General features: G+C 40.0%; 1 protein-coding gene across 1 annotated transcript in view; it reads right to left on the bottom strand.

Moving 5' to 3' along the window:
• Positions 1-1362: 1362 nt before the first annotated feature.
• SNCG (synuclein gamma) overlaps positions 1363-22616 on the bottom strand; it is a 29482-nt gene continuing 8228 nt past the window's right edge. The window contains exons 2-5 of the mRNA XM_063433612.1: positions 17948-17989; positions 16608-16735; positions 13575-13658; positions 1363-1897 (exon numbers count right to left, since the gene is read on the bottom strand). Coding sequence (XP_063289682.1) covers positions 1877-1897; positions 13575-13658; positions 16608-16735; positions 17948-17989 — 275 coding nt within the window. The 3' untranslated portion in view covers positions 1363-1876. The remainder of the gene's footprint in view (positions 1898-13574; positions 13659-16607; positions 16736-17947; positions 17990-22616) is intronic.

The raw sequence follows: 22616 nt of genomic DNA, 5'->3' as shown, positions 1-22616 counted from the left end.
AGACATCCCTGACAGAGTTCTGGGCTGCCTACGTTACGTGTGCCAACAATGTAATTAGTCTCTGGCACAAAACTGATGATTGCTCTGTATGTGCTGCTCTTCAAGCTGAAACATTGCACATGTAGATTGCTACCCACCATAATAACTTCTAGAAGCAGAAGTGGTCATTGTAATTAGAGTATTCCTTTGTGAGAGGTGACCATTAATGTGAAAACAAGGAAGAGCATTAAAAAAAAAATGATATTTATAAAAATATATATTTAAAGGGACACTATAGGCACCCAGACCACCTTATCTAATTGAAGTAGTCTGGGTGCAGTGCCCATGTCCCCTTAACCCTGTAATATAAGGCATTTTTCAATGTTTCCAATGCAGGGTTAAGACAGCCTCTAGTGACTCTATTCGAGACAGCCACTTGAGGCGCTTCCTTGATTCACACAGGGTTTAACTACGAGAAATGACATTGGACATCCTCACACTTTGCATGATGATGTCCAGTGTCTTGAAATTCCAATAAGAAAGCATTAATTCCATGCTTTCCATGGGGAAGTTCTACCATTCCACCATTTTCATGATGTCGCTGGAGGAGGAGACAGATCCAATGCTGAGGGACCTTGGCACTGGAATCAGGTAAGAGGAAGTTCATGATCTGGGTGTGGGAAGGGGGGGGGGGCAGAGGGACGTTTTGTATTCCTAACACTATAGTGTTCCTTTAATATATATATATATATATATTATATAATTATCAATTTTTCGTACCTCTCCTCCGTTTTTTTTCTCTATTTGTTTTATCTACTCATTTAATCTGTGAACCAAATGACGTCAATATCAGTGTAAAATGTTTTCAGTGCACAGATTGGCCAATTTTCGCACCATTTTGGTTCATCCAGATTGTTCTTCCCCAAAACAACCACATGGACAAAATTTGACCGAAACGTCACATTGACAAACTCAAATCGCCCAAAAGCAATATTTTTATTTTTGTCAGATGAACCAAATGTTCCCATCATGTACAAGTCTAACAGCTGATAACACTTAAAAACTGGCAGTACCTTCACTGGCAAAATAGTAATCAACCTTGTGAAATGTCGTACAGCTGGCCATCGTAGGTCTTCCATATATACATTGTCTGCAGATAGAAACTATGGTCAAGGTCTAATAGCCTAAACTTTTTTCAAGTGCATTGAACCTATTTGGTGATGTATAACATTCCAGAGTTGCTTTTGTTACCCCTTTGGATACAATAGGGTATTTGAGAGCTCAGTTGAAATGTTCTAGTCTTTAATAATTTATATATTTCAGGATGACACATAACATTATTATCCATTGCAACAAGGACCAGAACAGATATACACTCCACACTAAACTTAAACAGTTTTATTTGTCATTAAAAAAAACTAATTTCCAAGAAGGGAATTAAAGTACACGACTCAAGCTAAACAACCACATGAAAATAACCGATGATATAAAGAAGTGGTTCGATGAGGGTTGATGGACGAGAGAAGTTCGGCAAAGTCAAAAGACAATCAGAATAAAACTGTAATGAATGGAAACATGGAAGACACAAGTTCTTTGAGCGAAGTAAAATCAAAATGGAAAGCGAATGAAAAAAATGTCATAAAATCTAGAAAATTCAATTTAAATATAAAACATTTACAAATACATGAAGACAATGGTGCATGGTAGGACAAACAAAGCATAACGCACACAAACATGGCATGAATGCACACAACAGCATGGCAAATTGTAAAAGTTAACAGGCAAGTTGAAGGCAGTGGAGGAGTTTAGCTTAATTAGCTTGTGGCATAAATGGTTCCCTGCTTTAGTCTTAGCCAGACATATTCTTCGAAGATTTTCAGCAGCACTCAAGAATGAATTAATTAGCACCGTTGCCGGCCTGGAATTGTAAAAAAAAAAAAGTAAATTATTATATTTTTAAAGTTGTACGTTTTACATGAGGACAAGATTGCCAATACAATCTGAGCTTTCTAAGTAATGAAATCTGGTTGAGAGTTTATTAAACATTTTAATAAGATTACTAAGTTTTGAAACTCACCAAGCAAACTGGCAGCTAGAAATGAGCTAAGTTGGAAGAGACAATCACATTCAGTCAAAAGGACATCGACAGGAAACACAACACAGACAGGATTTACCAAAAAGACAACTCTCTAGGGCCCAATGGGATCTCAGTCCTTCTCTGACGCAATCTGTGTGTTTACTATCACCTTACGAAAATAAGTCAATGTTTGGTTTATGGCGCAAATACAGGGCCGGACAAAATTCAGAGTAGGGTTTGAGGAGTCAATAACTTTTTTTGTATTAATGAACCAATTTCAATGATATTACATACAATGGATGCTTAACATATGGAGATTTGTTGGACCAGGTACAAAACATGACATCTTTTGAATAAGCTCCTTTAGCTGCCTCAAAACATCGATTACTTTCGATTGCGTTGTTCATAACATTAGTTAATATTTGGGGCTCCAGTACTCGAATTTCTGCACGGATATTTTCTTTGATCTGCTCGAATGCAGGTGTTTTGTGTACGCAAAACGTTGCATTCGTTTCTGAATCATAGTCACTGCATACATTGAAGTTGTGGCGGTAAACTCTTCGCACCAAAATAAAGAATATGCCTGCCATTATTTTTACTCGCAGTTCCTTTGTGAAATTACCTGTGATAAATCTCCCAAGACTCATTAACTACTAACAAATTAGTTATTTATCTGTCAAATCCTACTCTGTATTTTTGCCCACCCTGTATTTACTAACACATTGTTTTGGGAGTTTATTGAAGCCCGACAGTTTCAAATTAATTTAATAAAATATCTGTGACCGTCTTAGCTGTGAATTTTCCCACATAATTATATTTTAAACACTTGGCCTCTATAACTGGTTGATAAATTTTATAACAGTGCATTTTAATGGGTCTCTGGGGTCTATGTGCCCAATTATTTTTTATTATTTTTTTGTTGTTTATTAAAAATAGAAAATAATGAGATTGGCACATAGATTCTGTGTGTATTCCCATTAGGATACTGTTAGATGATTTAAAAAAAGGATAAAATATGATTACTAATATAAAAAGGTTTATACATCCTGCACAAGCAATTAGGGAAGGGGGTGAGATCACCATCATCACCAGCATTATATTGTGTAATTACTTCAGAGTTTGTGTCCCCCCCCTCCCCCCCCATCCATGTTAGTACAAAGGTTATTAAGACTGTTATAATTGTGACTGTATTTTATGTTCCTTTTTAGTATTACAGCTATCTTGATGGGTTATTGCACACACCATAACCACTACAGATTATTCTGCTTGGACAGAAGGTTAAGAGTGGTACAGTGCGGCTAAATCCCGATTTCCTATTCTTAATGAATAATGAGAAAGTGAAACATCTTTAGTGTATCTGGAGTGGGGCGGTGGGGTGCCAGGAATCCTCAGAATTTTACAAAACCGTGGACTGCACCCTTGCATCATAATCACAATAATAAATGGTATTGGTTAAAGGAACACTATAGTCACCTAAATTACTTTAGCTAAATAAAGCAGTTTTAGTGTATAGATCATTCCCCTGCAATTTCACTGCTCAATTCACGGTCATTTAGGAGTTAAATCACTTTGTTTCTGTTTATGCAGCCCTAGCCACACCTCCCCTGGCTATGATTGACAGAGCCTGCATGAAAGAAAAACTGGTTTCACTTTCAAACTGATGTAATTTACCTTAAATAATTGTATCTCAATCTCTAAATTGAACTTTAATCACATACAGGAGGCTCTTGCAGGGTCTAGCAAGCTATTAACATAGCAGGGGATAAGAAAATCTTAATTAAACAGAACTTGCAATAAAGAGCCTAAATAGGGCTCTCTTTACAGGAAGTGTTTATGGAAGGCTGTGCAAGTCACATGCAGGGAGGTGTGACTAGGGTTCATAAACAAAGGGATTTAACTCCTAAATGGCAGAGGATTGAGCAGTGAGGCTGCAGGGGCATGTTCTATACACCAAAACTGCTTCATTAAGCTAAAGTTGTTCAGGTGACTATAGTGTCCCTTTAACCCCTTAAGGACCAAACTCCTGGAATAAAAGGGAATCATGACATGTCACACATGTCATGTGTCCTTAAGGGGTTAAGGTACTCCGAGTGTCCCATTAAACAGTACATATTATTTGTTCATGCAGTCATCTTTCTTCTGTCTTTTTAATTTAGATCCAGGAAAGTAAATATACCATTTTTGGGACTTAAATTACCACTTTCCTTATATGGGACTCTGTATTTACAATGTAGAAGTATATCATTTATATAATTTATTTATATATGCTTTTGCCTTATTTTGAACTTATTTCTTTCATTTTATTCTTTTTTTCTGAGGGGATATGGTCTGGAATATGGCAGCATAAGACTGCAGCTATGCTCTCCTTTCACCCTAAATGAGCACTTAAAGATCTATTACAACAGAAGCATGGGCTGCAACAAGAAGGCTGATCCTCCCCAAACCCCAAGGAGCAAACTTCAGTCTCAAACTGGTCCGATGGATGACCATCTGCATACCTCAGTAGGTCACCACAACAAAGAACCGAGGCCCAAGATGGCGTCATCGCCCCCCTCGTTATTAGAGGACTTCGCTGAGGCATACTGAGAACAGCACAGATGTAAGAACCCTAAAGGCCACAAAAGTGGACCTAATAGACACTTTTGTTAGACAACATATATGGCATTATCCACAGTGAGATGGCATTGAAACATAGAAACATAGAATGTGATGGCAGATAAGAACCATTTGGCCCATCTAGTCTGCCCAATGTTCTAAATACTTTCATTAGTCCCTGGCCTTATCTTATAGTTAGGATAGCCTTATGCCTATCCCACACATGCTTAAACTCCTTTACTGTGGTCATAGGTCACTGCATTGGATAACCACATGCAGGATTGGGGGGCCATGGTGCATCAAGATACTCAGCAACATACAGATGCAGAGCTGGCAGCTTACAGACAGGAAGCAAAGCTATTGACAGTACGATGGCAGATGAAGGACCTACATAACCACAGGTGATGATGCTATATTAGAGTCAGAGGTATAACTGAATCCTCAAACAGTGAAGTGATAGGAGATATACTAATAGACAACAATCAGGACCAACTAGGCCAGGGGAGCAGCCCCTCTCACGAAAGGACCATCTGCTGACTGGGACTTGATTCACTTGCATAACTGAGATGGGATGGATATTCTGGACTTACGGACATCCCTGAGGTTGGCTCTAGGGGCTTTTGTTCTCAGGGCCCTGGCACCTCTGTCGAATGCGATGGTGCTGTGCCAGGCATCTTCCATACTGCTTTAACACAGAATCGAGGAGATTGGTTGGAGAGTCTGCGGATATTTTAATGAGATTGCTGCTTGAGGAGGGCTGCTGTCCCATGTTGGGTCTGATAGTTGGGTCTGATACTTAATTGCAGTGATACTCCACTGAGGGGAGAATTTTGTATATAAGTGTTATTGTGGGACCTATGGAGGTAAAGAGGGTGGGGTCATGGGGAAGGGGGAGATAGCTCAGAACCTGTGGTGAGCTAGAGATGTGTATCACATACAGTGAATAGATAAGGTTTTTTTTGTCGTTGTTTTTTTTGTGACTGCCTGGTTGGGGAAGCATTTGATACCGGGCCCATCTTCTTAATCATGGAGATACACGTGTTGTGGTTAACACTAATTGGAGGCTAGCCAATCAGACACACCCTGTGTGTATATAAGCTAAAACCTCCCTTGCCTCAGTGCCCTGTTGTGGTCTTTGGTTTACCATTGAGCGTTGCATTTGTTATTTGGATTTCCTGGTTACTGATATTTGGCTTTGTCTCTTGTTATTCCATCTCTCTGTTTCCCTTGATCTTGGCTCGTGTTTTGACTATCCCTTTTTGCATAACCCGACCATTCTAAGGATCGGTATTGCAATTCTCTCTTCTCTGTCCTGTATATGTGTTAGGTTTCCCTAGTGAACGTTACATTAGGGTTGCATGGAAGGAATTCTACCATGGAAAATGTAGCTGTTGACTCATGGTCCGTTTAAGTTGGGCTTGTCACACTGCATTTGTGGTCACAAGGGTACCTCTGTAATACCTGAGGGAGGAATTGACTAGTTACTAATCCTGTAATAGGAGGCTGTTAATTCTGTTAATGTTCTTCTTTACTCACCTACTTGGAACACACACAGGCTTCCAAGACTCTCTTGCTGTCATGATGGGGATGAGGGTACCCAACCACCAGTTAACCTTTTCTATATCTGATCTACCACTGCTTTGGACACACTTACTTGTACACAGCACACACTTGTTGATGTTGCCCAGCAGCAATAATAGAAATGTTATTCCAACCAGCTGTTCCATACATCCTTACCGTCAGCTGTACTGGACTGAATGTGCCAGAGAGAAGACATACCTTCACTACAAACATGCCAATATAGTGCTCCTCCAAGATACTAATTTCAAGGAAAAATTTGCTGCCACATTACGAGACAGAAGATATCATATTGAATACTTTGACAATATGGGCTATGAAAGTAAGAGTGGTTGTACTCCTTTTCAAACATGTGCTATTTAGGGAAACTGAAATTGTGAGGTATCCAGGGAGCAGATACCCATTTCTAAAAGGGTATATTGCAGAGTGCAAGTATACTCTGGCTCAGGGCCGGCGCTACCTGTAATGCGACCTAGGCAGCCGCCTAGGGCGCACCTTAGCAGGGGGCGCCGGATCCCTATGCCCGGAATCATCGGTGCGGCTCCTCATGCTGCCCCGCCTGAGCGCTTTAGCAAGCCCCAGGCGGCGCAGCACTGCTGTATGGAGGGCGGCCGAGTTTGATTGACCGGCAGGGTGGAAGCGCATAGCGCTCCCTCCTGCCGGTCTCTCAATGTAGCGTGGCCGGGCAGCGCAGAATGCGGGACAGGAACCTCTGTTTCCTGTATCCAGCCGCTGGCAGACTGACAGGAAGTGCTCACTGTAACGGATCGCCTGGCACCCCGACTGGGTACCTCCGTTGAAGGATGCTCCTAGCGTTTCCTGAGGACTCCAAGCCCTCTGGCAGACACCACAATCACCGAACCGAAGAAGCATATAAATCATCTCAAGCATATGAATGCTGTAGACAGTTGAATAGGAAACCATACGAATAGGTTTACACTCCTAGCAGTCAAACTGGAACAGCATACAATAAATCTTCCCCCAACAATGAGACGACACTTCACTTTTAAGGTTAAAACAGGAACTTCGTTTTAATTACACACACTCTGCTTTTATGCAATTCTCCCCTCCAAGGGAGACGCCCACATCCAATTAAACATTACCCAATCACACAATGGTTACCTCCCACAGATTCCCTCCCCTTAGCCTGAGAGGTAACCCAATTATAACATACAGTTTAAACATACATTTTTATACATTTTTATAACTTTAAAACTATACATCAAATATTAATAAAAAACACATATTAATAATCAGCATACTTTACTTACAAACATATCCAAAATTCAGCTAATTCCATCCAGGGGTTAAAGAGTTAGCTGGAAGTCCTTTACGACCGACCACAAGCACATTTCCCTGCCCAAAACAGTTCCACAGATTCAGGCTGTGTGGTCGGTCTATTTCTGCCCTGAAAAGTTACAAAGTCCCGTCCGAAGGCGCTGTTCAAAACGTCGAACTCACTTCGACTTTTGTCGAAGTGTCGAAGTGAAACCGGGGTTGTTTCCGTGGTGTTCTATTGTCTACCAGAGGTCTGTTTTACACCCAGAAATGACAAAGTCCCGTTCGAACGTTTGTTCGAATCTTCGAACGGGACTTATTCTCCAGCCGCAGTGTCGAAGGGTAGGGGAAGGTACAGCTCACCGCGTTCGACTGGATTAAAATGGCCGCCGCCACGTGTTCGACTGTAATGGCGGCCACTTCGACGACTTCGGCACTTCGACGACTTCGGCACTTCGACTGCATCCGAAGTGCCAGTTTAAAAGTTGTAATACTGCTCCACAGTATTTAAAGGGCCAGGAACATCATATAAACATCCATTGTGCCCAAATACCCTTCTTACAGGGTTAATACACCCCAGGGCCATAGTCACAGGGCAGGAGGCTAGCAACCAGGCTTCTCCAGTTCACAGTGGCGAGGTTGGTTCCGCCACACTCACTGAGTGAGCACTTCCCTTCAGTCCACCGGTGGCCGGGTACAGGAAACAGAAGTTCCTGTCCCACGTTCCGCACCACCCGGCTACACTACATAGGCAGGAAGGAGGGTAAGGACCATGAGGGGAGAGGGGAGGGGGGGTAAGGACTACTAGTGGCCGGGGGGAGTAAGGACCACTAGTGGAGGGGGGGAGTAAGGACCACTAGGGGAGGGGGTAAGAACCATTAGGGGAGGGGTAAGGACCATTAGGGGAGGAGTAAGGACCACTAGGAGAGGGGAGGGGGGTAAGAACCATTAGGGGAGGGGTAAGGACCATTGGGGAGGGGGGAGGAGTAAGGACCACTAGGGGAGGGGAGGGTGGTGTAAGCACCACTAGTGGACGGGGGGAGTAAGGTCCACTAGGGGAGGGGAGGGGGGGAGTAAGGACCACTAGTGGAGGGGGAGTAAGGAGCACTAGGGGAGGGGAGGGGGGTAAGGACCACTAGAGGAGGGGAGTAAGGACCACTAGGGGTGGGGAGGTGGGGAGTAAGGACCACTAGGGGAGGGTAGGGGGGAGTAAGGGCCACTGGGGGGGAGTAAGGACCACTAGGGGAGGGGAGGTGGGGAATAAGGACCACTAAGGGGAGGGGGGGGAGTAAGGACCACTAGGAGAGGGGAGGGGGGAGTAAGGACCACTAGGGGAGGGGAGGTGGGGAGTAAGGACCACTAGGGGAGGGTAGGGGGGGAGTAAGGACCACTAGGGGAGGGGAGGGGGGAGTAAGGACCATTGGGGGAGGGGGGAGTAAGGACCACTAAGGGGTTTAGGAGAGGGAGGACCACTAAGGGGGGGAAGGACCACCAAAGGGGGGTTAGGAGGGAGGATCACTAAGGAGAGTGGAGGAGGGTAAGGACCACTAAGGGGGGGTAGAGGGTAATGACCACTGCGGGTGGAGATTACCACTAAGGGGGGAGGAGGGGAAGGTCTACTAAGGGGTTTGGGAGAGGGAGGACCACTAAGGGGTTTGGGAGGGGGAGGACCACTAAGGGGTTTGGGAGGGGGAGGACCACTAAGGGGGAGAGGGGGGAGTGAGAAGACCACCAAGGGGGGACTGCAGAGGGACAGGGGGCCAAGGGAGAGCACTAAGGGACAGAAGGGGAGAACACGGAGGGACAGGAGGGAAGGGGAAATCAAATAATTGACAGAAGGGGAGAGCACTATGAAACTAATTTATAAAAATAAAGAGCTGCTCCCCTCTTAGTCCCTATCCTACCCCACAAACCCTCTCTTTTACACTACACACATACATAATGCATCCCCCCCCACACACACACACACAGAAACATACAATGCATTCCAACTCACACACAAACACACCCGAAACACACAATGCATCCCTTACGTTCACACAAACACTCATTCTCTTACACACATAAACAAAATGCATCTCTTACACAATGAATGCACCCCTTACAGACACACACTGCATTCAATTACATACACAGAAACACACCTTGCACCCCTTACACACACACTCACACACAGAAACATACAATGCATTCCTTACACGCAAACACACACTGCATCCCCTATAAACACACTACATCCCTTACACAAATTGGTATCCCTATACACTACATTCCATAAGAACACACACACATTGCATCCTCTACAATAACACATAAAACATCCCCTACACACATACACTCCACTTCCTGTGAGAGAACTCATGGGTGGGCCATGTAGGTATTTATGGGTGGTCATTGTAGGCATACTCACGGTCAAGCCCTGGCCTTGAGCTGTGTAAGGGGCCCTAAAAAATGGAGATGCTTCCTGTTCGTTAATTGTTGTGAGCACTGTTAAAAACAGTCTCCAGAGAGCCTCTTCTACACCAGACCTGTGGAGCCAGACTGAGCCCATCATTATCCTCTTGTCCTCATCTGGTGGTAAGTAGGCAATCCAATATATTATTAGTGGCACTAATCTCTAATTTATCTCACATTAAATGGATACTATAGTCACCAGAAGTACTACAGCATAATGTAGTGGTCCCGGTGTCTATAGCCTGTGCCTGTAGGCTTTTTAATGTAAACACAGTCTTTTCAGATAAAAGACACTTTGTAAAGACTGATGTTGGCCCATATGGCAGAGCATATGGGTGGGGCATTGTGATGTCACATGGTGTGCAGGACATATTGGGGCGGCGGCAAAATTTGTTTTGCCTAGGGCGGCAAAAATCCTTGCACCGGCCCTGCTCTGGCTTCTGTATATGCACCTACTAGGGGCCAGGCTGGATTTTTTTGGCACTCTTATAAAATTGAGCAGCTTTGTTGAAGGATCCTTGAATGTGGGTGTGGGGACTTTATTAGACCCATGGACCCCAAATTGGATTCATCCACACTATGAAGTTGCATTTTACAAAGAGAAATAAGTACAGTTAAGGTGGCTCCTCAGAGGGTGCAACTTGTGGACAGCTGGAGAGCACTCAATCCTGTTAGCAAAGATTACACACTCTACTCACCTCTTCATGGTCGCTACTCACAAATTTATAATATATATATATATATACACATACTCCAGCCTCACATACCCTTAAAGTTTGGTTCTCGGTTCCTAAAACTGCACAAATTTCCCCAACTTCAGGCCCAATGATTTAATTAACCTACAATATAAACCTGGCTGGTGGTTTAACGGCTAAAGACTTGTGATTTCTGGGACAGGGACAACCTTTTCCAATCTGTCAGATATTAACAACAGACAGCATTCATACCCTAAATGACTTGGGATGAGGGTCTACACCCACTTCCCTAGAAAAATATGTATATATGAAAATCCAACACTTTTGTCCTAGCACTCTAAACAGGTAAGAGGTGCTAGGATGGAAAGATGCATTTCAGGTCCATAACAGTCTTTGTTGATGGCTGTGGAAGAGGAACACATGCAGGAAAAACTCTAGATGCCAATGCGCTAAATCCTAATACTGCAACATAAGAGGTCCGTTAGCTCACAATATCAAGAAATAAATGATAAACTCTTATCACAGTGTTAAAGCTCTACTATAAGTGGCAGGAATACAAAGCTGTATTCCTGGCACTATAGCTCCCTCTGCCTCACCCCTCCCTCGTGCCCCCCACCTACATGTATAAAGGGTTAAAAACCCTTTATTTACTTACTTAATGCCAGTACCAATGTCCCTCAATGCTGGTCATGGCTCCACCTCCTCTGACATAAATGCACAGCAAATGATGCATGCTCATTAGGCCTCCCCACAGGAAAGCACTGAATCAATGCTTTGCTATGAGGAGACAACTGACGCTAGAAGTTCTCATGCAGAGCATGATGACATCCAGTGCCAGTTACCAGACCAAAAGTCTGTTAGCAGCCAGGGAGCACCTGCAGTAGCTGTCTACCAGTTCTCTGGAACTGCAATATTTTACATTGCAGCACTAAGTGCAATAGGGACACTGTACCCAGACCACTTTAATTAGCTGACGTGGTCTGGGTGCCTATAGTGTCCCTTTAATGCATCATGGAACTACTACACAGAATATTCCTTTTGGTTCCCTCGAATTGTTGGAAATGTGGTGAGGGGATAGAATCCATAACACATATGGTGGGAATGTCCGACTATTCAACTTTTGCAGAAAATGGTTAGGACATATCAAGGACATATTTACAAATTCCGCCACTGTTTCTTAGTATAAAAAAAATCTATTCGAAGACATTTGCTGAATGCGGCAAAGTCGCTGGTACCTGCCTTCTGGGAAAACCAGGAAGTAACTATCAAACAAAATAGTCTACGTCGGCTGGAGGAGATTAAAGCAGTAGAATACATGGTAGCCTATTTCTTCTTTTAACAATAATCTACTACATCCTGGTCTCACTTGGCTATCTTTAACTTCTTTACACTGGAAAATGAACCTAACGTGTTTTGAACAATTAATAAAGTTTGATAAAGTTTACCATTAGTGATGTCCCGAACAGTTCGCCGGGAACCGTTCACCGGTGAACATAGCGTGTTCGTGGTCGCGAACACGCGCAATGTTCGGTCCGCCCCATATTCATTATCATTGAGTAAACTTTGACCCTGTACCTCACAGTCAACAGACACATTCCAGCCAATCAGCAGCAGACCCTCCCTCCCAGACCCCCCCACCTCCATGACGAATAGGGGGCGGACCGAACATACCTCGAACACGCTATGTTCGCCGGCGAACGGTTCCTGGCAAACTGTTCGGGACATCACTATTTACCATGTATTTTAAAAAAAGAAGAAAAAAAATCACAGATTTCAATAACTGATGAAAATCATTTTGTTTCAACATTTCATATCAGTAACATTAGTAGTCACTTGGAAATCACTCCAAAATACAATAAAACTAGTTGTAGTTGTAGAAAATATTGTTTAAATATTGAAAAGAATGCATGATTTAGTATCAGATAATGTAGCTTTGAATTCTGGATAAGGTGTATTATAATGTAAGTCATAACACACATTCTGTGTTTTTAGACCTTGAGCACTCCTAGTGGCCGATCAGGCACAATACAACTTGCAATACCAAGCTAGTTTTAAAAGCAACAGCGCAGTCAAGGCCGGGCTAAGCTTATCCTTTGCTCGTACATGTGTAATTAGATTCAGAATGCAGAAAGGTAATGTTCCTGAAATCGTGTATGTACTAGTAACTTGTTCTGGCTGTGCCACTAAAAGCTGTAAAATGAGTCTTCTTTTTCTTTCTCTGTTATGCCGATTTCAGAATGTTTAGTGTTAATAAATATATCTCAGAGTTTAACCCCTTAAGGACCAAACTTCAGGGATAAAAGGGAATCATGCCATGTGTCCTTAAGGGGTTAATGGAAATAAAATGCAAAGTATTGCAAAGCTCCATAAGAAAGAAAAACAAAAAGGATTAATGCACAAATAAATTGTTTCGAATTATATTTCTAAATCCCATGTAAATACCATACTTGCACATAATATAAAGAAAAAACAGATAATCAGATTTGTGAAATTAAAGCCCGTATGGTGGGTGAACAGAAATGTCTAGAAGCCTGTTTTCTACTACATGTAAAAGAGTACAACGTTCAGTCTTGTTTAGTCATAAGACCCAGTCCCAAACCAAGTCCTCCTCGTAAATAAACAATCCCGGTTTTCTCAGAATCCTCGGACAAAAACACAACTGAGAAATGTCTAAATCCTGGATGGACTGTTGGGGTGCTCGAATTGAAAGTTGTCCGGGCAATCGAAGGGTAAATGTAAAGGCATATTTTTTTTTTTACTGAAACAGAGGCGACGTTTTGGTCCCAGTAAGAGCCTTTGTCAAACCAAGATGTAAAAAAAAAACAAAAAACACAAACATAGTGTGGACTAGCATATATCAACTTCAATGCAGACTTTCAACCATGTCCTAAAGTCGTTATAATTATTTAATATCCCACCTTCTCAGTGTCTTCTGTGGCCTCCACTGCTGGTTCTTCTTCTGCATCAGCCGCTTCTGGTTGGCCAGGCCTCGCAAGGTCTTCCTGTATAAGAATTCAATAAAAGTGATTTAAAAGGATGGCGATACTCAGAACAATAACTGCTTACCTGGTCCGCACAATTCATTATTAAGTAATTAAAATTAAGCACTGGACTTGAGCATTCGGATTCAGCTGAATCGAGATTCGGCTGAGTTTGGGCCAACTGGCTGTTGGGCTGAATTCCATATCTCTGTATAACTGAGAAAAGGACTAACGTGATGGCTGAAATGTTCATATGATTTGGCTAGAGGACAGTCAATATTTGTTGATTTTTTTTCATAGATAAAGTGAGAAGTGAGCAATAGCCAAAAAACATGAGGAGCAATACATAAATACAGGTATATATAATATGTTAACTAATTATAGAATATATAAATATATATTTATTAACTGTTCTGACTCTTTTTCCCTCTATTGATTACTTTTATCTCACTTGATCGGTGAACCAAATGATGAGATAATGTGTGCTGTGTACGGCAAACTATATACATAATATTTATACACACTGATTGGCCAATCAGCATGCTGCAAAATATACACACAATGTGATAATATGTATATGTTTTGTAGTACACCGATACAAGCAATTTGCCGCCATTTGATTCACAGATCAACTGAGAAAATGTTATTAACAGAGGGGGAAAATAAAAACAGGAAAGGTTCTCCAAGTCGGTTATGCTTCAAGTTCAGTTACATGGCCTTCATTTTGAATTCCCAACAATTCTCATTTTAGTAAATAACCCAGTTAGTGTTAATTACAAGTTGATTTTTGTCTTTTATGTTCCGATCTTGAAATGTTGCAGTTTTTCTCTGTTAACATTCCTTTCCTAGCTATCCCCATTTAAAACAATTATAGCTATGACGGACTTATTTCTCAACCTTTCCATCAGTTATTAAATTGAATGGTTACCAGATTGTCCTCGAGGCATGCCAAGGGCACATGATTTATGCATTTCCCAGTTATGTTCCACAAAAGAAACTTGGACTGTTGGCATGCCTCGAGTGCCAGCTTGGGAACCACTTATTTAATATATCATGCGATATCTGCACTTGGACCACCCGGCCTCTTTTCTTCACTCTCTCCATTTTACGATCTTTTCCTATCAAATTCTGTATCGGAATTTAGCTCCCTGTAGTAATTGTCACAGTTTAGTAAATATGCCTCCTTTTCTGTTGATGAAGAATTGTTAAAGGTATCTTGTCCTGGAGGATGGGGGGGGGGGGGGTGTTTACAGTTTCTCATACAAATACATTTCTATTCTATTTTTTTTTTATTATTTGATGTGGGTGATTTTCTGGAAGCAACAAGAACATTTAACTCCACAACAATTCCAATCCTAGCTGTTGGGGAATGTTAGTATACCTGCATATAGTTAAAATAAGCACACACGTTCGTAATGGGCCAGAGCCAACTTTCCCAGTTTACACATGTTGGGGCTTATTCGCTGAACTCCGTATTTTATAATTTAGGCTCAAATAGCCAAGCTGCCATTCCAAACCAGCACGTTTTGCCTATAGTTCGAAAATTGCTTTACAATTCACTGCACGTCGGAGTTTAGTGAAGAACCCTCTCGGGTATTTACAAAGAGGATCTAAAAATGTTCAAATGCAGCCTAATTTAAGGATTATGTTAACCCATCATGTACCATATTAAACTGCCTATCCCTCTGGTACAGTTAAAACATGTCCATAAACGTTTATTTAATCTCATAAAACATCCCATGCACATTACATCATGTGCCATTACCTTTCTTTCACTGAGAAACTACCCACCCTTAAACTGTTTTCAGTTCTCTCTTGTGTTTTAACCTTTCTTAACCCCAGTGAAAAATTAATATGGATAAGGCAGCCTTATTTTTGAATTTGGTCTTGCATTTTAACACTTGTATACATTTTTCCCATTGTGAAGACTAGTCTCTAAGTGGTTAATGGCCGCTGAGTGTTAACCGTACTAAGATTGGAATAGGAGTCTCACCATAGCTTTGCAACACTCCTTCCTAGTGGCACAATATGGGTACTGCACCCTTGATCTCATTTAATCTATAGTTTGGCACAGACACAGTATGCTATGCAGGCACCCAACGAAGCAGTACTGCACTGAATATTTCAGATCCAGTTCATGAAATAACTTTTTTTATATTTCATTTTACTTGGAGATTGTGTCACAGAGCGGTCTGTTGTGGCGATTTGACTTGAAAAATAAAGACTAAACTAGCAGATAAAAAAAAATCCAACTCTTAATATTGGACAAAAGTATGGAAATCTGTAGCCAAGTGCAAATCTATGAGAAGTACATTTTCAACATGAGTGTTATTTTTTTTTAATGGAACACCAGGATTTACTAGTTAAGCAGTAACATCGGTAAGATACGTTGTGATGTGATGACCACCATGAGGAGGTTTTTCCATTTTATTTTATTTATTTTAACCTGAGTTTTTCCCATTTAGATTCAAATTCATTACAATTCACTGTTAAGTAAAGAAATCAGTGTCTCAGTAATCATGTTTCACCTGCCCTTTTATTACTGAAAACCATAAAAAGTTTGGACGACAATTATTGGAGCGGAGGTCCAGCCGTTACCTATCCCTTCTACAATACGCATATAAAGATAATAGATCTCATTTCTACTGCGAATTATTCAGCAGTATTTTTCAAGAATATTTATCCTTATTATTAAGTACACTATTATATTATAGTTCTTCTTCAGTGTTTAAGCTCTGCAGACATTGTTTTGTCTTTACTGTTTTGTTGGTGTGTTTTTGTTTTTTGAGAGGTCAAGTTTGAGGTCACACAGGAATCACAGACTGTCTACTCGATATCTGTTTTCCTGATATATCTTTTCTGTTGCAGTTTAAAGTTTTGTGACAAAACAGGATATGTTGCTATTCTGCGCTTCAGACTTTTTTTTTTTTTTCCAAAAATAAGCCGGAACAACGTCCTCATCACACGTACCTTTTTTACAACACCAGCGGTGGTGACGACGTTCTCTGCTCCTTCAACGGTCTTGGTGGCTACTTGATTCACTCCAGTAACCACGGCTCCGCCCACCACACTGGCCTGCTCTTTCGTTTTTTCAGCCACTACAAACGTTCAATAAAAGCAAGGAAGATCATAAATATTTTAAACGTAGCTTCCTGCACTCACAGCGGCAAATTCCTTTGTAAATTATGTTTTGTCTATTATCTGTTTCCTCTATTAATGTCAAAGATATATTTGGAAACCTGATTTAATGTTAAATACCTTAAGGATTACAGGTAGAACTCTCAGCTGTGCGCCATTAGTCAATTATATATATATATGTGTGTATTCATTATGTTTATAGCTATTATATGTCAAGATGACAAGTTCATTTGTCAAAGTGTCAAAAATCTGAGAATAATCTTAAAAATCTACTCAATCCCCAAAATCCAAAGTAAACTTATAGCTGTGACAGCTTTATTATATATTATATGCGATGACGAAGGTGAGAATTGTTTCCAATCTGTATTTTGTTTCTTTTTGTTTGTTAGTATATTTTGTGTGTGTTTGTTACGCCATGATATACTCTTTTTTTTCCCCCCGAAATACTTCCTCTCCTGCAACTGTCATATTATTATGATTATCGCCATTTATATGGCGCCAACAGATTCCGTAGTGCTTTACAATATGTCATATAGTGAATACTATCCTAGCAACCTAGTTTTCTACTCCTACCCTAACCCTTTGTGTCACTATGCCCCACTCCCTCTAGCATGTAAGCTCATTGAGCAAGGCCCTCAACCCCTCTGATCCTGTAGGGTTGCAATTACGTGTTTGTTCATCCACCCATTGTACAGAGTTGCAGAATTTGTTGGCGCTTTATAAATAATTATAATAATAATACTTGTGCAAATACAATAACATTTTTGATACTGGTAAATAAATGCCACTTATTTTTCACTTTCTTAGTGACTTAATTGAGGATTATGGCCTTGATTTAATATTTCTGGATAAGTTTTTTTTAAATGATTTTATATATTTGGAAAAACTTGGATAATTGTTTTTTTTTTTTCTAAAATTTCAAAACATATCATATGTAAAAATATATATCATTGTATAAAAAAATATCAAAATATTAAATTATTATAATAAAGTATTGTAATAATCATTTGAAAAGCTTACCCTACAATATTACACAGAGTAATATGTATGGATACTGCTGCCCCACATATAAAAGTAATTAGGTCAGGATCAAGGCATATCAAAACAATGATTTTTACTGGTTTTCTAATATTATCTATATATATTTTGTATGTCAGGATTTTGTTTATTACCTGTGTTGACACTGTGTACTACTCCCTCCTTGGTTTTGGCACCTAAAGGGGAGATAAAGATGTTGCAATTGTCATTGCACAAGTTGTGAATGTCTTCATCGTATTCGTTACAACAGAATTTGCATTTAATTGGCATATAATTTAACAAACACGTTCAGAACCACACTTGGTCATTTTTAACATGATAAATGTGTTTCTTTCATCATATGACCATAATCTTACAGCATTGTTGCCACGACAAGACTTTCTACAGTATGTCTAGATCTGCAGAGAGCAGTGGTCCTTAATCACTGGCACGGGACCTAAAATTCCATCCACATACTATTTATGTGGGTCCCTAATTGCCGGAAGGCAACGGTTTATACAAACAAATAATTACACACAGACAAACATTTGGTTATAACAGTGTAGTTGTTATGGTGCCAGGAGTGAACAGTTTGACTTCTTATCTGATGTCTACTGGGCACTGCTCCCCGTCTCCACTACTAACACCGCAGAGCCGGAAGCTCCTAAGCAGGAATTTCTGTTAGCTCTCCTGATCTAAGCCCTACAGTGCAGGGCTTTGCTCATTGGCTGAGAGTGAAGGTGGGACCCCAGGTAAGAAGTCAAACCATTCAAAAATAGTTTGCCAGCTGATATATAGATTTGTAGCCACATTTAATCCCTCTTACCAACCGTGACTTGCTCCATTTCGGCCTACTTCGTATGGACTTGACCTGTCTCCTGCAAGAGCACTCTGAAATTTTGCCCAGACTCGTGGGTAAAATACTGCCATAACATTTATTCCTCCATGTGACTGCTCTAATTTCTTTTATATATTGTACCTATTTGTTTAACTTTTTTATCCTGTAAATTCCAGTATAATAAATTCAGTTTGCAGAATAATATCCTAATACATTTTTTTTTCATGCAAGAAAGGACACGTTTTTTTTAAGTTGGTGCCATGAACATGTTAGTCATGACAGGGTTAACTCCTTGACCTTTTACATTGCCCCCACCTTCCCCTCCGCATTCACATGTTTTTTTCCTTTGCGAAAGGAAGTTGACGTACACAACAATATACCTCATGTGTTCTGTGATTTTGAAAGAGAAAAAATATGTTATAGACAAGTTGAACTTTCCTCACAAATAAAGACTTTAAATGGTGGAGTCCTATTTGATTTACGGAGGCATTGAAGATGACTTGCGGTGTTCCACAGGGTTATCACATGTTCTCCATAGCCGTTTCTGTAGCTTTTAACTTAAAATAGTTACAGTCCCAAAATAATACAATATAACATTCGGCTGCAAAAACCCATCTTAGTAGCAAGCAGAAAATAAAGGCCTGCCTTCATCGTGTGACTGAGAGTTGAAACAAATTTAAATAAAAATGCAAAGAGCAAAAAAAATGAAATCCCCTCCCATTTATGTGACTACATATAAGATATAAAGTATACATGTATGTATTTTTGTTGTAAAAATGTGAACTTGTCTGTGAACTAAGACCTATTGCTGTAAACTAGACATCTTTTCCCCCTGTCATCCGGAGCACAGAATGTTAAAGAAGTATTCATTCATGAATTATGAAAAACCTGCTTATTAAGTTTTACATATTAAGGCGTTTACGGAGATGGATGAAGAATCTCAAGTTACAGCATGTTTAGCTAGATGTCGTCTATATGCTGTACCTGCCCTGTGTTATTTTCCCAGGATAATTAAGTAAGCCTGTGGGTGTGAATAGATCATTTTCTAAAGCAAAGCACAGAAACCGCACCCATGTTTCATTGTAGGACTTTCTGTCAAATGGATATTTTAACGGCGGTCTTGGCTTGTAACGTCTCGCTGGAAAATTACAGAAACCTGGAATAATACAGGTTCTGACTTTGAAAGTGCTGGAAAAATCAACAGCAAAATAGTATTTGTTTAATCTTAAAAAATGTTCTCTCTCAAAAATTACTATATATATATATATACACACTTATCAACCACAACATTAAAACAGTCTGCAGATCATTAGCGGCAGATCCTCTCTACACTCTACACTCTAATGGAAATAAGTTGCAAACATTCCCGGCTGTTTGATTGACAACCAGCGGGAGTTCCATAGTTCATTGATTTCTCATTGAAATCATCATTTTTATAAACTGGGGTTAATCTAGAATACTCTTCACCCATAAAACACTTGAGCAAATGTCATGTTTTTTCAAGTTCCTCAAACCATTACTGTACAATTGCAGTGTGGCAGGGTGCATTATCCTGCTGAAACAGGCCACTGCCATCAGGGAACCCATTGCCATGAAGGAGTGTACATGGTCTTCAGCAGTATCTAGGTAGATGGTACGTATCAAAGTAAAATGCACATGAATGCCGGGACCCAAGGCTACCCAGCAGAACATTGGAAGACAAGGGCCTGGTACAAAAAGGTTGCAATTTACTGCTTCAAGTGATACCACACACTGGTCCGTTTTTTTGTTGTTTTTTTACATTTCCTGCTCAGTTCTTTTTTGGGTGTGTAAAAATGACATTTGAAAAATTACCACCACACATTTTCTCTAATTTGTTTTGAGAAAACGGTTGCATCAAAGGCATCAAAACACTCCATCTACAATACCTTGGGGTGTCAACTTTTCAAATAGATGCACATTCATGGCAAGAAAATAAATTGGGAAATGTAAAAAGGCCCCCAAAAAGAAGATAGGCAAAAAAGATAGGACAAATATGAAAAACACATGCCAGAGGTTTGGCATTGCACCCCCAAAACAACCCAACAAAACTATGCATAGGTGGTATCACTGTAGTCAGGAGATGTTTCTGAACACATATTGGGGTGTTCTTTGTCAGTAACACACAACAGGAATGGAGAATCCATGCCTAAATTACAATGTGAGAGAAAAATAACACAAAAATGACTACCCAAAAGTTTGACAAAGCATGGTGGTAGAATTAGTGCATTGGAAGTGTTAAAATACCTCCATTTGAAATACCCTAGGGTGTCTACTTTTCAAACATATATTGTTTGATGGTGGTAAATTACATTGGCCGGCTTCAAAAATGTCCCAAATAGGACATGGGTGCATGATGACCAGCTGTTAAAATTCCAAGTTGGAAAACTGGAATGCACACCCTCCAAATAAAGTCTTTTAGCCCCCAGAGAACACGACACACCTATACATGGGTGGTATCACTGTGAGATGGTGCTGAACACATATTGGGGTGTCCTTTGGCAGTAACCCTTAAAGTTCCCAGTACATTATAATTTTTTTAAAATTTGGCATAAATTGGTGGTAAAATGGTTGCATGAAAAGAGTCAAAATACCCCAAGTTTAATACCTTAGGTTGTCTTCTTTTAAAACATATATATACACGTGAAGGGTTATTCAGGGATTCCTGTCAGATATCAGTGTTATAATGTAACATTCGTTAATTTTTGGGGGGAGGGGGAGGGAATGGTTTGGAAATAGCTACTTGTACTTATTGCCCTATAACTTGCAAAAAAAAAGCTAAGAACATGTTAAAATTGGGTATTTCTAAACTCAGGACAAAATTTAGAAGCTATTTAGCGTGTTTTTTTAGAAGGTTGTAAAAGCATAACAGATTTGGGGGTCAAAGTTAGAATAAGTGTTTTTTTTTATTATTTTATCATATTTTATAAAAAAGATTATAGTAAATTATATGATATGATGAAAATAACGGTATCTTTAGAAAGACCATTTAATGGTGAGAAAAAAGGTATATAATATGTGTGGGTACAGTAAATGAAAATTACAGCTAAACACAAACACTGCAGAAATTTTAAAGCAGCCCTGGTCCTTAACGGTAAGAAAATTGAAAAACGGTCTGGTCACTAAGGGGTTAATGTATTATTCCTGTTAGTTATATAACCTTGATAAGTAATGATGTGCAACACACCAGAAAAACTGTGATTCAGATTCCACAAGTCTTTCTGGGAACCTAAATGAAAAAAAGTATTTCCATTGCCCTGGCTTTAATAAAACAAATTAAGAATAAACTTCAGTATATTGAATCCCTTAACGTATGTATATTGGCAACCCTTCCCTTTTGTTAATGCTTTTCATCTATGCATTCCATCGGTGCGGTCCCATTGTTGATATTTTGGTTGGGAAATGATGTCAGTCATTGAGAAAATAGCAGCTAAATTCAGTGCAATGAGTATGCAGTTTTATCAGGTCTCATGCAATGCTCATTATATCCACAAGGGGAGCCGGTCTTTGGATTGACAGTTGCATACTGTAAGCATTCCTATATTAGTTTGACAGTCTGCTAGAAATTGCACAGAAACAATCAGAAAAAGGCGCATAAAACCCTACAAACAATGTGATGACATCATTTTATATTAACGATACAAGACAGAAAATCGAGGGGCTATCCACATTATATATATTAACATTGGTGTAAGCCTAAAATGATTACAAAGCACATATACAATACATAGCAAAATGAATACACATCTTACCTTATCCCAACAATGTGATTAAACAAACAAACAAACAAAAAAAAAAGCTAACAGGGTTATCTACTAAAGTGAGAATGCAAAATGAATTTTCAAATTTATTACAAAAATGTCAGATTATCAAGGTTAGTTTTTAAGTGAGTTTCACATTCAAGGCAAAAAAAAGCCAAACTGAGAACATTCTCCATGTCTGTTATGCTTCTAGTTTAGCTACCCGGG

The sequence above is a fragment of the Pelobates fuscus genome, chromosome 10 (assembly GCF_036172605.1).
Source record: "Pelobates fuscus isolate aPelFus1 chromosome 10, aPelFus1.pri, whole genome shotgun sequence".
NCBI classification, from domain to species: Eukaryota; Metazoa; Chordata; class Amphibia; order Anura; family Pelobatidae; genus Pelobates; species Pelobates fuscus.
Note: the sequence above shows the minus strand (reverse complement) of the source record. Positions and strands in the feature narration are given on the sequence as shown.